Source organism: Cryptomeria japonica, chromosome 3 (assembly GCF_030272615.1).
Source record: "Cryptomeria japonica chromosome 3, Sugi_1.0, whole genome shotgun sequence".
Taxonomy (NCBI): domain Eukaryota; kingdom Viridiplantae; phylum Streptophyta; class Pinopsida; order Cupressales; family Cupressaceae; genus Cryptomeria; species Cryptomeria japonica.
The window spans coordinates 381350858-381367802 of NC_081407.1; the positions used below are offsets into that span (position 1 = coordinate 381350858).

The 16945-nt window shown below is 36.1% G+C and overlaps 1 protein-coding gene across 4 annotated transcripts in view; it reads left to right on the forward strand.

Moving 5' to 3' along the window:
- LOC131044699 (formin-like protein 17) overlaps positions 1 to 15292 on the forward strand; it is a 39485-nt gene extending 24193 nt beyond the window's left edge. For 3 of the 4 annotated variants that reach the window (XM_057978076.2, XM_057978077.2, XM_057978078.2), the window contains 11 exons: positions 461 to 559; positions 779 to 820; positions 3039 to 3119; positions 3236 to 3286; positions 3383 to 3464; positions 3576 to 3670; positions 6136 to 6207; positions 6315 to 6431; positions 7292 to 7360; positions 7471 to 7537; positions 14732 to 15292. In XM_057978076.2, the coding sequence (XP_057834059.1) occupies positions 461 to 559; positions 779 to 820; positions 3039 to 3119; positions 3236 to 3286; positions 3383 to 3464; positions 3576 to 3670; positions 6136 to 6207; positions 6315 to 6431; positions 7292 to 7360; positions 7471 to 7537; positions 14732 to 14916 (960 nt within the window). In that variant the 3' untranslated portion in view covers positions 14917 to 15292. Of the gene's footprint in view, positions 1 to 460; positions 560 to 778; positions 821 to 3038; positions 3120 to 3235; positions 3287 to 3382; positions 3465 to 3575; positions 3671 to 6135; positions 6208 to 6314; positions 6432 to 7291; positions 7361 to 7470; positions 7538 to 14731 lie in introns of those variants that run through there. The other variant, XR_009105697.2, reaches the window with a different exon arrangement.
- Positions 15293 to 16945: the final 1653 nt, after the last annotated feature.

The window sequence follows — 16945 nt, forward strand, 5'->3', positions numbered from 1 at the left end:
ATGTGACATGCTAATCTTAATTCATGCTTATCGGCTGCACAAATATATATATATATATATAATTTACATGTTTTTGTACTAACGAATCCAAACGAACCTAAACCCCTTTTCAAAATTTTGCCATACCGGCGTACCGGATCTTTGAACCCGAACTGGTGCCCGAACCCGAACCAGCAAGCTAGATATATTGTGGTTAGTTTAAACTTTTGGGTTAGTATCCCTGGCAGAAGAGCACATGCATGTACAAGAATTATTTCTGATTAACTTAAGCATGAGGTAGATTTTCCTAATTTTGGTCATTTCCTGTCAATCACTCGCTGATATGTGTATTCTTACTTTCTTCTATATAACTTTGAATACGTACTGTTAAGTTTTACACCATATACAATGAGTTAAGTTATTTGTGCTTGTTAATTGGAAATCTCACCGTTCATCACTGACTGCTACATTCGGACTGCAGAATGCTGTGCTTGCCCTGGATGATTCCATTTTAGACTCTGACCAGGTGGATAACCTTATAAAATTCTGCCCAACAAAGGAAGAGATGGAAGTGTTGAAGGTATTTTATATTTAGAAGAAACTAAAGGGTGTGTTTTTTTTCAGTTTTTGGCTACACACTGACATTTGCTATTACTGGTATTATTTATATAATCTTTTGTTGATGCTTCAAACACATTACTCTTTTCTGATAAGTCATCAGGAAGAGCACACATTCTTTAATAATATACACCTAGTCCTCAAAACTGATGACCAGCCATGGTGTTTTTCTACTATTCAGGCCTATACTGGAGACAGAGATAATTTGGGCAGGTGTGAGCAGGTTTGGATGTCTGTCTATGCTTTGAAAAATTGTTTAAAATGATTTAAGCTCTTTTTAAAAAAGTTGGTGTGTTGGCCAGCTAGAAATGGTTGAATAGCATATAGATAGATTGCATGTTTGAGAAATAGTAAGAGTATGGGCAAAATGCTTGTTTCCTGCCCCTTTTTGAAAGATTTTTTTATGGACAAGAATTACTTTAAAAGTGACATGGAATTAGAGCATAGTATCCTTGAGAGCTAAGCTAAGTACATAAACAATTGGGAAGCATGCATACAAAGAAAAAGTTACAAAATCTGATATAAAAAAAATATAGCTGATAGAGAAAAGAAAACTGAACAGAGAGCTTTATATAAACGTACAAGTTTCAAAAGAATTCAAGTTTTAAAGTACAAAATTTTGACTTACCTCTCTGCAATTAAGAGTTTGACACACGGTATTGGTATGTGATATGACAAGGGGCCAACAAAAAATATTTTAACATCATGATTATTTGAAAGTTGTGTATTTTTATTTCTCGCATCCTATTCTTCATTGTTCTTACCTTTCTTTACAAAATTAACAAGGAAGATATTGATTTCCTACAGGGATATAGACCATATTTCAAAAACTCGAACTTGGCAAAAACTCAGCATATTTAAAAAATGCGTAAATTTGTAAAATAAATTTTAAAGAAGTGTAAAAGTCTGAGTTTACGGAATACGTAAGTAATTTTTCCTTTATTTATAGACCAAAAAAGAGTACAATGCACATGATAGTGCCTTACGATTCTAAATTACAAATCCATAATACCATATAAATATTTTACAGATTTCTCCCAACTAAAGCTTCCTAATAGCTGTGCAGGTACCCTCGAACTGGATAGGAAGGGTGTCTGCTGAGGATTAATATCTTTGAGCATGTCATGATCATCTAACAAAGCCCCTCTTGATACTTGCATGTGTGCTTTTTTACATTTGATGCCCATTCTGTTGCTTCTTAAAATCAGCGATCTTGTCTATGAAAAATCACAGAAAACACGGGTTCCACATTCTCAGCGATCCAATTTGAATATGGATCAATGTCATCCAACTTGGTTGCTTTGTACGTATCCTTTCCATCCACCTTTTTGACAAAAAGACAAAGGTTGTACCATACAACAAGGTCATTCAGGCACTTTGAGTCAACTTTTTGTGTTTTTTCACATGAATGGCCTCAAATGTACTCCAATTACATTCACAAACCTAGAAGCACTACAGGGTCGGAAAATAAGTGCAAATTTCAAGGGTTTGAAGGTTTGGTGTTTTTGCACCATAATCTATCCAGCACAAATCTGCAAGGACAACATTTATAAGTTTGTATTTTAGTAAACTTACAAGTAAACTACAATTGCATTTTATTAAACTTAGTTAAGTTATTTGTTTTTTTATCTGATTGTTGAGTCATTCTCCTTCAAATATGCATGTCATCCAAGTCAATCATTTTGTCTCTCCTTTCCCTCTAGCTTTTTGACACGAAGACAAAGGTTTTATCATACAAAAACAAGTTCATTTAGGCGCATTCAAGTCAACTTGTGGCATATCAATGACCTTAAATGTGCTCCAATTGTGCTCATAGACCTAGAAGTGCTACAGGGCTGGCACAAAAATGCGTATGGCAAGACTTCGCAGATTTGGTATTTTTGCATCATAATCTTTCCACCACAATCAGCAAGGACAACAAGTAATAGTAAACTTAACATTAAACTACAATTGCAGTTATTAAACTTAGTTAACTTATTCGTTGTTTTAACCTGGTTGCTGATTCAATCTCCTTTGAATGCATAAAGCTGAAGAAATCAACCTCCCCCTTGTGGCCTTGTAAATTAGCAACTGGTCCAGAAGCATGTCCGTAAGGCCTTCATCAAGCGTTATCCTCTTTATGCATGTGTTAAGTCCATCAATAACCTCCTCATCAGTCCCGGAAGAATTGGAGAAGAAAAACTTTTGGATTCAAGTAATAGGCCTCTGCTTGAATTTGTTGAAATTGTTTGTTTATCAAATAAAGAGGAAGGAATGCTAACTCATATAAAAGGAATACTTATCTGTTTGTATTTTATTGCATATATAGCAATTATGTTATTCAACTTGTGAAAGTTTTGTTAGTGTTGTGCTACGTAAGTAGCTTGGATAGAATTCAAGACTATTCTCGAAGTAAATACTGAATCCAGCTGTATACTTGTGGAATATGCTGATCTTGGCAGTTCTTCCTGGAAATGATGAAAGTTCCAAGAGTGGAATCAAAGTTGAGAGTCTTTTCCTTCAAGATTCAGTTTGCTTCTCAGGTCAATAAGTTTGAAAATGTATTGTATTTCATTATTATTATTCTTGTAGACAGAATATATATATATATATATTCATCCCTTTAAAATGTTAAATGTCTATTACTGTACTTTTGCAGGTGTCTGATCTAAGGAATAACCTGAGTATCATAAATGCTACCTCTCGAGAGGTGATTTATTTAGTCTCTGTTATAACTGAGTTCTACCAGGTAACATCTTGTTTATGTTGTCTACCAATGTATTTATAAGAACTTTGGATCTGACAGGTTAGAGATTCTGTTAAGCTACGGAAAATTATGCAGACAATTCTTTCCCTGGGAAATGCATTGAATCAAGGAACTGCAAGAGGTCTGTTAAATTTAATTGGAAACTAAAGTAAGTGGTGAGCTTATGTTTTATGTGATGCCAATAAATATTAGAGCATTAGAATAACCTTACAAGATGTGAATTTTTGTATAGGCTCGGCAATTGGTTTTAGGTTGGACAGTCTCTTGAAGCTGATTGACACACGTGCTCGGAATAACAAGATGACACTTATGCACTATCTTTGTAAGGTTTGTGTGATGTCTATATATTATTCTGGTTACTCTTACCATATTATAGTTAATTTTAAAGGATTTCTCTGATGAATATTAGGGGTCAAGTTGTAATAAGTGAATGTGTTTTCACTTTTCAGGATTAACTATTACTAAGCACAGAGATTTGTCAAACCTTTTCATTGGTCCTATGAAAGGAATATGATATAGTAGATACTTGAAATAAATGACCATGAAGCTTGACATCAATCATGTGATTACATTTAAAAAATCTTTGCTTTCTGGTTGTGTATCATGGACTATTAAGGTAGATTCTGATTCTAGAAGAAATTCACTGTACAATAAACCTGACCAGTTCTTTATTTGGGACAAATGCTCTTAGTTGGGTAAGTTATATGCCCAGTCTCAGTTTACTAGAATACATTTGGGGATTAGTTCACCTCCGTTCTTTAGAAACTGTCAGGTTCACCTTAACATCCTGCTGTTTGTTGAGCACATAAATACTTAACCAAAGAGCAGAAATAGGACTCTCTTGGTGTTCAAGGCCTTAATCAATTTCATACTGCTAGGGAAAGAATTTTCCCGACATTTCCTTACTAGCCCCTGCAAGTTTTCCCAAAGGTCAATCATTTCCTCCTAGGGTTAGGTAGAGAGGCAGAATGGAAAATAGTTGTTGCCATAACCCCATCTGTGAAAAGAGGAAACATACTAAATTAGGAGACAACAAAAAACTCAACTTTTACATTGATCATGGTTGTTGAGAGATGTACAAACGGTTGCAGATAGTATCCCCAACTGATGGGGATGCTCAAAGTTGAAGGCATAGCAGACAAGAAAAGATAGAGGAAGGGTTAAATATTTCTGCAGCCGATCAATTTGCACTCATTATTCTCTATCTTTAGGAAGATAAGACTCTTAGCAATTAGTTAAGTATAACCCTTATGCCTAATTGTAGGGCACCATTTCATTTTTCCACCTTTTCCTTCAACAGGAATGATTTCATCGCAAGCCCAACTGGCCTCATTAATTGCCCTGTTAACTAGAATACATCTCAGGGACAATATTGTGAAGGAACAAATTGTGATGTCTTCTACTTGGAAGCTGTCATATTTCCAACAATTTTTATACATTACTGAATGCATTACCAAGTTATTATGCCTTTTTACAATTAATTCTACATTTCATGATTCATAGCCTTCTAAATTATGATCTAACCTTGTTACTACCAAACCCTAAGGGAGGAAGGGTGATTATGTTGCCAGGGCACTGAGAAACCAAACTACAATATGCTCCCTCAAGGTTTATGACTGCAGACCCTTACCCCATCTCGGGATTATACCCTCAAGGTTTACGGAATCTGATCCTTACCCCATCTTGGGACTGCCTAATTGGTTGGAAATAGACCGCCTCTCCTTGAGCACAAATTAAGAAATCCTCCATTGGCATTTGCAAAAAAAGCAAGGATTAGGCTAGGAGTATACTATCTTCTGATGTATTATGAATATATATGAATTTAAGTATGACTGTCATACATACTGCACTCTATATTAATATTAGCATTAAATTCTGCATAAGAACATTATCAGGTGTCATATATTAAGCATACATATTAAGCACTTCCCCATGCATACCACCAAGAATAAAGATGTTACTGCCTGTAACTTAATAACAGTTCTGATCTGATCTGATCCATGGTGATGTCACTGGATGGTTTTGTTTCCTTTCCTTTATATCTCTCAATGTGAGGGAGAGGTCACGCCTCTTCATCATGTATGCCCGTCGGCAAGAGACACACCCTTTCACCATTAGCACCCTTTGAAAGAGTGCAACTCTTCATTATTTCTGCCCTTTGAAAGGGACACAACCTTTCACAATCAGATCTGCACTTCTTATTTAAATCAGATCTGCACTTCTGATTTCCAAATTATCCCCCTCTCATATGAGGTTCTCTTCTCCCTTTTATATCTCATTGTTGAGGGAGTCACAACTTTTCCTTCCATGTCTTTTGATCATTCATTAACTTAATTAATTATATTCTTTTATATCTTAATTTTATTATTATTATTTATTATTAAGTTCTATTTCAAATTGGGGACATTACACAAATCCTCTGGTTATACTTTGAGGTTAAGCAATTTAAGAGAAGATGAGTATTTCCTTCCAGGCCAGTTGATAGGCATATGTTCTACATAAGTTTGTATAAGCTTATGATTATTGACTAAAATTTAAAACTATTGCCTGGTGATGGGTCTAGTGGTATGATCCGAAACATCAGACCTTTAATTACCTATGCATTCTAGTACAGAATATTTTTACAAAACATGATTATTAAGCTGAACTTTTAGTTATTGCAATACTTTCACAGCATTTTATAAAATTTTGATTGTGATATGTCTTTCCTAGCAGTTGATTGTCTTTCAACTTTCAGAATTGATTAGCCTGCATTTGTATTTTTATTGTATTATTATTATTTTTTATCACAGGTGCTTATGGATAAGTTACCAGAGCTCCTAGACTTTGACAAAGACCTAGCTCATTTAGAGGCTGGATCAAAGGTAATTTGTGCAGTAATCGTTGCAACAGTTTAGACTTCCAAATCAAAATATATATTAATATCTGATTCATGCTTTGAATGCTAAAATCAACTCCCATGTTTAATCAGATCCAATTAAAGACACTGGCAGAGGAGATGCAAGCGATAAGTAAAGGGCTAGGGAAGGTCGAACAGGAATTAGCTGCATCAGAAAATGATGGTCCAATCTCTGAGGGGTTCATAAAGGTATTGAAATTGATGAATACTCTTGTTGATTTGGTTTAATCTTAAGCTAATTACCCAATTAAAAGGATTATTCAGCCTTGTTGCTTCTTGAATTCTGATCTAGATCATTATGCTACATTTCCTGTTCTGTCTATGCTTTTGATGGCTAAACCTCACCAGCTCAAAATCAATGAAAATGTTATGTTTTTTTCATAGATAGGGGAATTGGACACTACCTAGTAACCTACAATGTTGAGATTATGACTTGGATTTGCATTTACCTTACAAAACTGAATTCTATTTCTCACTCTTTCTTAGTGTTGTAAGTTTCTTTTGAAACATCATAGTCTTTAGATATTTTGATTATATTTCCTGCACGTTAGCTGATTAAATGTTTCATTTTAGAGCCTTTAGTGAGATGCAAGCTGGTGCTAAGTCCAGTACTCTAGATCACATTACTGCATTTATAAATATGATCTTATATAGTAAGTTGCTGTTAAACAAAGAATAGGTTCATTGCAAATATAAACTGAGTACAACTAAAGGAACATCTATATGGCCTTTTATTATTTTGATTTTTCAAGCAATTCCCTTTTATATTCTCCAAACTCATTTCATTCTAGTGCTTTTATACCTTCACTATTTTCTTTATTCTACATAATGTTTGTGTCTACTATGTATATTTTAATTTTCATATTGCTTGAAATATTGGTTTGTTTTTGGTGGATTGGTATTAACCAGGCAAAAACGGTTTTTAAATTATAGGTATATTGCTGATCAATCTTCCAGATTAATAGGGATGATACTTTTTGTTTATGAGAAGAACTTCTCTCCACATTTCTCTTCAGGATTATTCTCTGACTGTGTTATATTTGTTCTAGATACTTAAAGGCTTCCTTCATGTTGCTGAAGCTGATGTGAAATCTCTTACTTTACTTTATTCAGAAGTGGTATGGATTCTCCCTTTTCTCCCCATATGGAAATATCTAAGCAATATCACTAGACATTGTGAACTGTTTTGTTCATTACTATTAACTAGCAATCTATATGTTGTTTACAGGGTCGAAATGCAGATGCACTTGCCCTATATTTTGGAGAAGATCCTGCACGATGTCCATTTGAACAGGGTATACTTATGCTTTTTTGAAGGAAACAAATCTTATATTATACCAAAGAGTGAAAGTTATTGCCTGAGCATTTTAGAAATTTTTGTCCTGTGAGAGCTAGAAAGAGTAACTTAATAATTTTCCTAAATAATTAACTCGACCTTTGAAATTTGTGGTCAAATCCCTTAAAAATTAATCAACTCTCCTAAGAAGAGTGGAGAATTATCTCTTCAAAGTTCGTTGAATTTTGTCTTCTAAGGAAATCAGTAATAGACAGCCAAGTTGTATGTCATATCTCTTCGCTTTTGTCTCTTATAATCTAGGTGTCCCCTATATACAGGCCTTGCTGGGAAAGAGGAAAGATGAGCTAGTAATTGGACTTAGCCTGGGTCTTGATTTCTTTCCAAAAAGAGTACATAAAAGAGTCAGATATGCCAACCTTTCTGAGTTTTCTCGACCTTCCAAAACCTTGAAACATAAATCAACCAACCTATTCCTTCAGGGTCCTTCAATCTTGACATTTTTTTTCTTCCTGTTGTAATTTTTACCCTAGGTTTGTTAATCAGATTTATATCCTTTAATTATGCCCTAGATTGTAATCAGATTTGTAGCATTTTAATAAGTCATAATTCAGTAAAATCAGAAATGAAGGAAGTAGATCAGGGACAAACACAAATACCCTGGGAAAACCTCCAAGGAGGAAAAACCCAGCATTAAAGAACCTTAGGTCAGATTATATATTCTCTTGACAGCAAAAGTACAATACTTAGCTTCCTTTACAAATCTGAATCTTTCATGAATGATAGATCTGCACTTCTTCAAGTCTGCACCAAAATTGCCTTTGTCCTCTAGAACTAGATCGCATAAGTCTGGACAATTTCGCACCCTCAAGAGTAAGTTTGCACTTCTTCAGGGAGAGCTAATTCGCTGGAAAAATGAATGAGTGATATTGACTTGCAAAGTGTCTTTATTTATATGCATCTTTAACTTGATTATTGCAAGTCGGCCTCCTTTAATTTTGGTGCCAATATTTGTTGTAGCGTGGGGTTTTAGGATAAGGCTGGGCTTAACCTTGGGGCACGTTACCCTTTAGGATAGGGCCCAGTCCTAAGTGGGTTCAGATGTTGCCTTAAGGCAATCCGAACCCATACATTATTCTAGTTACAAACAACACTCCCTCTTAACTAGGGAAGAAGAGAACACATAATCTGAACCTTTAGAGTTCCATCTAGCACACAAGCATAGAGTGGATCTACCACACAAGCATAGAGTGGATCTACCACACAAGCATAGAATTACATCTTCCACCTAGCACACAAGCATAGGATGGTTCTAGCACACAAGTGGGTCTTTACATAATTACAATTATCCATCTAGCACACAAGCATAGATTGGACATAATTCATTCTTGCACACAAGCAAAGAATGATTCAAAGTGCTGTAGATAGAGTCATTGAGATTGAAGCTCCCTCTCAATCAGGGTTCCGTTTTCCACAACACCAAGTCTGTCTCTGACGTATTCGAACTTCACTCTGGATAAAGGTTTGGTAAGGATGTCCACAATCTGTTCATCTGTGCTAATGTACTTTAGATGAATGGCCCCTCTTTGCACCATGTCCCGAATGAAATGATAGTGTGTTTCCACATGTTTGGACCGATTATGGAATATGGAATTTACTAACATCTTTATACAGCTTTGATTATCACAATGAATGGTGGTAGGACCACTAGCTTGACCAAATAATCCAACAAGGAGCTTGCGAAGCCACATTGCTTCTCTGGATGCAATAGATGCGGCAATGTACCCAGCTTCTGCAGTGCTTAATGCTACCGAAGATTGCTTTCTACATGCCCAAGAGATCACTGCAGAGCCCAAGTTGAAGCAGATACCTGAGGTACTTTTCCCGTCCTTGACACTTCCTGCCCAATCTGAATCTGAGTAGCCTTCCAAGAGGATTGAGGTATTAAGTGAATACTTCAGCCCATAACCAATCGTGCCACGCAGGTATCTTAGAATGTGCTTGGCAGCAATCAGGTGAACAAGTTTAGGTAAGCTCATGAACTAACTGAGAGCATTCACAGCATAATAGATATCTGGCCTAGTATTGACTAGGTATATCAGGGAACCAATCAACTACCTGTACTCAGATGGATCTGCAAAATCAGAGTTAGCTGCAGAAACACTTAACTTCTTTAAGTTAGATTCCATATGAGTATGCATAGGTTTACAATCTATCATTCTAAATCTTTTCAAAATATCAATAGTATATTTTCCTTGACTTAGAAAAATTTCATTGGATCTTTGCCATACTTCTAACCCTAGGAAGTAATGCATTAGACCTAAGTCCTTCATTTCAAATTCTGAGGCTAATTCCTTCTTACATCTTATGATTAATTTACTTTCACTAGTGAGAAATAAATCATCCACATACAAAACTAAAATAAGTATCTCATCATTATAAACTTTCAAGTAAATGTTAGCATCAACATCATTCTTGCAAAATCCTAAGCTTAGTAAGTACTTATCAATTCTTTCATACCAAGCACAAGGAGCCTATTTGAGCCCATATAAGGCTTTCTTCAACCTGCAAACATGAGAATCTCTTTTATGGATTACATAACCTTTTGGTTGCTCAATATAGACTTCCTCCTCAATGACACCATTGAGGAAGGCTGTCTTAATGTCCATTTGATGCAGCTCCCAACCTTTGATTGCAACAATAGCTATTATAGATCTAATAGAAGTATATCTAGCAACAGGGGCAAAGGTTTCTTCATAATCTATTCCTTCTTTTTGAGAAAAACCACGAGCTACAAACCTAGCTTCATATTTTTCAATACTACCATCAGCATTATGTTTAATTTTAAACAACCATTTAGAGGAAACAACAGACTTACCTTTGGGTCTGGGTACAATGTCCCAGACATCATTCTTGATGATAGACCCATACTCTTCATCCATGGCTAATTTCCAAGCATGATGGGACATAGCTTTTTCGACATTGTGAGGTTCAGACTCAATGATATTGCACATCACAGAAATGTAGTTGGCGTGATTTTGGAATCTCTTGCTATCTCTAAAGGTTCCTCTGGGAGCAGCAAATCCTTTAGCATCTTGAATCGTGTTTCTAACCCAAAGTGGTCTCTTCTTGCAGACCACAATATCCTGAGGTATATCGGTAGAGTGCATAGATTTTGATGGGTCATTCTGAACTTCCTGATCTGGAAAGTCAATAGACTCCTCTTGTATTTCAGGGTTAGCATCAATTATTGAATCTTGATTTTCAATCACCATATCATTATTGTTGGATAATGAACCTTTAGAGCTTTTGAAAGCAATATCTTCTTAAAAAGTTACATCTCTACTTACCTCAACATACCTTTGACCTGGAATGTAGATTCTGAAGGCTTTGGAAGATTCGCTGTATCCCACTAAGATGCCTTTCTTTCTAGATGGATCCAACTTAGTTCATTTTTCTTTAGGCACATGAACATACACTGGGCTCCCGAATATCCTTAGGTGACCGATGTCAGGTTTGATTCCTGTAAAGGCTTCTTCAGGAGTCACATCCTTTAGGGCACGGTGAGGACATCTATTCTGAATATAAACTGTTGTTTTGGATGCTTCCGCCCATAGAAAAGGTTGCAGGTCTTGATCATGGATCATGGCTCTTGCAGCTTAAACAATGGTCATGTTCTTTCTTTCAGCAACTCCATTTTGCTGAGGATTGTAGGGAACGCAGAACTCCCTCTTAATTCCTGCTTTAACACAAAAGTCATAGAAACTACCTGAGGTGTATTCACCTCCATTGTCAGACCTCAAACATTTAATTCGATTTCCTGTAGTATTTTCAACTAAGGCTTTGAATTCTTTAAATCTGTTTAGGACTTCTTCAGACTCTTTAGATTTAAGAAAATAGATCCATGTTTTCCTAAAGAAATCATCTATGAAGATAACATAATATAGGAAACCGCTAGGAGATGCTACAAACATAGGACCACATAAATCTGAATGAATAAGTTCTAACCTTTCTTTAGCCCTACTATCGCTTTTATGAAAATGATTCTTTACATTCTTACCCATTGCACAACCTTTACAAGCATCATCATGAGATAAACTGAGTTTAGGCATACCTTTAACCATTTTACCGAGAGTGGGGAGAGCTTGGAAGTGTAGGTGACCCAATCTTCTATGCCATAGCTCGCATGATTCAGGGGTCTCATGAATGAGAGCTTGAATTGGATTAGCTGCAAGCTTATATAAACTATCACATCTATTTTCAATAATACGAGCAGATTTGAAATTAGATTTCTTAGGCCAAGCGAGTACTTTCTGTTCAGAAAATGCTATTTGCAAACCCTTATCTTCTAAGGCAGAAATGGAAATAAGATTTCTTTTAATACCAGGTACAAAGAGAATATCACAGAGTTGTAAGGAAATACCAGAATCTAGTTTTAAAGAGGTAGTGCCAGAACCTTTTACCGAGTATCAAGCATCATTTCCAATTACTACATGAAGGTTGGTGTCCTTTTCAATCAGATCTGAGAGATGCTCACAAAATCCTGAGATGTGTCTGGAGGCACCACTGTCAAGTATCCACGTATTGTTGTCCGTAGGAACATTGCTGGATAGAGCAGAGATAAGAAGGTAATCTTCACTTTGTTCGGCAACTTCATTTAAGTTGGCTTCCCTTTCCTTTGGGTCATTCTGACAATCTCTGGCATAGTGACCATACTTATCACATCTGAAGCAACGAATGTGAGAGGAATCTCTTGACTTTTTCCTTGGATCATAGGAGGAGGATCTAAAATCTTTGCTTCTCTTTTCTTTCTTCCAATGTCCACCTTTCCTAGATTTAGCTAAGAGAACATGATTATCTTTGTGAGAGTTCTTGAGTTTTCCTCTTACCTCAATTCGAGATTCCTCTTCGATGCAATCAGATTGAAGATGCTCAAAGTTGGGACGATCGGCCCTTCCACCAATGCTACGAATGAATGGTTCCCATTCATCAGGTAGACCATTTAATGCAATCATAACAAGATCTTTATCCGAGATTTGGCAATCAAGAGTGCTTAGCTTGTCCTTTAGTTCATTGATCTTCATGAAGTAGGCTATGATTGAGTCTTCTTTCATTTTCATGTGAAGAAGCTGCTGTCTTAGAGCAAGGGCCCTGTTGAGGTTGTTGACTTCATATCCCTTCCAAGTGTTTGATCATTTCCTTGGCAGACACAAACTTTGATATGACAGTGACAAGATGATTCTTAACGGACTCAATTATGATCCTCCTAGCCTTGAGGGATTCTTTCTTGAACTGTTTCAGCTCTTCAGCATCTTCTGGAGGAGACAGCCTTTCTTCTTCTACAAATTTCAGCAGATCATTCTCTTCAAGGATCAATAGAATACGGATTTTCCAAGCAGCAAAATCAATGGCTCCCTCAACTCTATCTTCAGCCTTCAAACCTGACATTTTAATCTGAAAACAAACAGCAGCTATATGCAACAAATGATTTGTTAAAATCAGAAGTTAGTGACACCTTGGCTCTGATACCATGTAATTTTATACCCTAGGTTTGTTAATCAGATTTATATCCTTTAATTATGCCCTAGATTGTAATCAGATTTTTAGCATTTTAATAAGTCATAATTCAGTAAAATCAGAAATGAAGGAAGTAGATCAGAGACAAACACAAATACCCTGGGAAAACCTCCAAGGAGGAAAAACCCAGCATTAAAGACCCTTAGGTCAGATTATATATTCTCTTGACAGCAAAAGTACAATACTTCGCTTCCTTTACAAATCTGAATCCTTCATGAATGACAGATCTGCACTTCTTCAAGTCTGCACCAAAATTGCCTTTGTCCTCTAGAACTAGATCGCATAAGTCTGGACAATTTCGCACCCTCAAGAGTAAGTTCGCACTTCTTCAGGCAGAGCTAATTCGCTGGAAAAATGAATGAGTGATATTGACTTGCAAAGTGTCTTTTATTTATATGCATCTTTAACTTGATTATTGCAAGTTGGCCTCCTTTAATTTTGGCGCCAATAGTTGTTGTAGTGTGGGGTTTTAGGATAGGGCTGGGCTTAACCTTGGGGCACGTTACCCTTTAGGATAGGGCCCAGTCCTAAGTGGGTTCGGATGTTGCCTTAAGGCAATCCGAACCCATACATTATCCTAGTTACAAACAACACCTATTCCCTCCGTTAAGTACATTCCCTTTCAATAATTGAATTCATCCAAGCTTTCCTGTTTAAATAAAAGGGGTGGACTCGCAACTTAAAAAAAATAATTTAAATAGTTTATTTTTTAAGTGGATGAATATGTAAGTCATCACTTCAGAAGTCAAGGAAGTGAGAATCTTATTTAGTGGGTTCTGCAGGAACGTGATTTTTGTTTCTAGTTGTGACAGTATATTAGTACTCTATAATTAACAGGTCCTAAACAACAATCTTAAAAGCTTCAGATGACAGCTTTGTTGTAGTTATTATTCACTGTAGGTGTGCCACTCACAAGATTTTGGGTTGAAAATCGTCTTTTCTCTAAAAATGGGGGGCATCTTGACCTCCTCGGGCCCTTTTTCCATAAATTTATTCACCTTGATGAATATCTTTTATGTATTTTGGATTCCTACATCATGTCCACTGGTTGTAAAGACAGGTATCCGATTTCAACTGGAAAAATTCCTAGTGTGTTTGATCAAGCCCTAGAAACCTAACGATTTTCAAGTTGTTCAAGCTTTGTCAATTATTTTAGTGGAATAAAATACCTCATAAATTTCTACATGTTAAAAAGAGATAATGAATGCTTTAATCAAATTTGGTGGTCACTTAATTATGCAATACCAGATAGAAAGAAACCTCTCAGAGAGGGAATTATTGGAGTGGTGGGTGTGGCTCTGTATCGGGCCTTGTGAAGAACCCCATTCTATCTCCCCACCTCTGTAATTCCTTCCCCACTGAGCCCTCTATTTCTTCTCACCCACCCCGGCACATGTGCCCGCCCAAACTTCTATCCAATCAAGGGCTTTTAAAGCTGTCATTCATTCTGATCCTGCTGGCCGGTAGAGTGGTTTACAAGTGATGAAAGTTAGTCAATACAACAGTACATGAGATACAGATACATACTGGTTAGAATAAAATTGGCTGCCATTCAAGCAACATTTCTTTACCATTTGTTGTTTCAAGCTGATATATTATTTCACATTTGAATATGCAGTGGTTTCCACACTTGTCAATTTCGTGGGTATGTTCAAGCGGGCCCATAATGAGAATTGCAAACAAGCAGAATTTGAACGAAAGAAAGCTGAAAAGGAGGCAGAGAGGGAGAAGATGAAGAATTCTCCTCATAGAAAAGAATCTGAACCATTGTCGATGTCTCCTGTCAGAAACAAAATTGGATAGAATGCTGTAAAATAATTCCTTGCTGTAATCAAATGCAAATTTCTTTTCTCCCGTTTGCTATTGCGGGAAAGATCTGTTTTGTTAATCAAATGTACAAACATGAGAATTTGTGGCCAAGGTTGCAAGATAAAGCAGTGACTGAAAAGTAAAGGCTAACATGCAGGTCATACCGCTGGGATTGACGAACATATCCAGAGTCATAGCTGTAATCATTAGAAATTGCCATTGGCTTTCTAACAGGCACTTACTGTATTCTTAATCTGATCGACAACAAAAGAATCAAGGATTGACAGTGTACGCTTTCAATTATGTGGTTTCTGTACAGATATCTTTGTCCAGCTTTGCATGTTTTATCCGAAGAGTGTTTTGATATACATCTGTTTTGTCTAAATGGAGAGCTTAAAGTCAGGCCACCTCCTTTCACTGGCATCGTTTGCAACTTTTCATAGATCTTTGTTTTTCTAATGATGATTTACATAACACAACTATTTGAATATTGACAATTTTTTGTCATAACTTTTAATTGAACAACTTTCAGAGACCCTTGTTTTTTCGAGCCTTTGAGACAAATTTTTATCATTAAATCCATCTCTAATATTGTAAATTCATCCTAGCTTTTGAGACTTATTATCTTTTAATTCAAGAAGACTCTCATATTGTAAATTCATCACAGCTTTTAGCTTGTTAAGGTTGACATTGTGCAGATAGGGAATGTACAAACTGAACATTATGTGCACGCATAGATGTTCAGTTTATTTAATGGAAGTATTAACATATGCTGTAAACGTCTTCAACAATAATATTTTGCTGCTTGTCTCTTGTCAGATTGCAACTTTCTATATATTCAGGGTACACATTTTTCTCAATGATAATAATTTGGTACTGGTCTTTTGTTAGATTGCAACTTTCTATTATATAGAAAGTTGCAATCTGAGAAAATACCAGCACCAAAATATTACTGTTGTGACAAGTGTGTATCTTTATTCCTTACAGTATAAGTTAGCACATGCATAAAATAGAGTGTAAGATCTACAGATGCATGTTTATATAGAAAGTTGCAATCTGAGAAAAGACCAGCACCAAATATTACTGTTGAGACAAATATGTATCTTGACTCTTTACAGCATATGTTAACACATGCATGAAAGTGTAAGATCTACAGATGCATGTAAGGTTCAGTCTTTTGTCAGATTGCAGCTTCCTGTATATTTTAAAGTTGCATCTGACAAAAGAACCAGCACCAAAATATTATTGTTGAGACAAATGTGTATCTTGATTCTTTACAGCATATGTTAACATTTCCATGAATATACATCTACGTATGCTCGCAAGGGTCAGTTTGTATATATGTATCTGTGTGTGTGTGAAAGCTGGGAAAAGCTAAAAAAGATCCAGCAAACCAAAGATGGTTAGCAGAGGGAGCAAGGGAGAAAAGGAAAGGTGTGCATCTCTAGCTTCTTCTCCATGGGCTGTTCCTTCTCACCCTTTTTATATTCTCTATTTGCTCATCCTACTTAGGCATAATGCTGTATTCTGAAAAAGGCTTACAGTCCACCTACCAAGCCTTGTATTTATAGGCTTGTAGGATAATTACCTATAACCAACTTCAATCCTGGGTTAATAACTAACTCTTTTTTGCGTAAATTTCAATGAGTTAGTAACTTACACTTTTATGCACAGAAGAAGTGAACTTTCTAACCTTTGGTTACAATAAAGCGACATAAGTCACTTTTTACAAAAATAATTTCAAACCCATTACATTGAAGAAATAATTCGTTTGTCGATTTTGTCGAGGTGACCTCCATCTTCATTTGCTTCATTTGAAGTTGTCATCATCTCACCATTTGAAATCACAACATGCTCATACGTTAGTGCATCGATCATTGACATAAAGTAGTCATCCGTCCTCCAAAGACATACATTCCAACTGCATTAGCTAGATATCCTTCACGGTCACCTTGCATATTTGTGAATTCTCTTTGAGAAATTTGGCCATCATATCACATCCTCCATTTCACTCACACTTCCT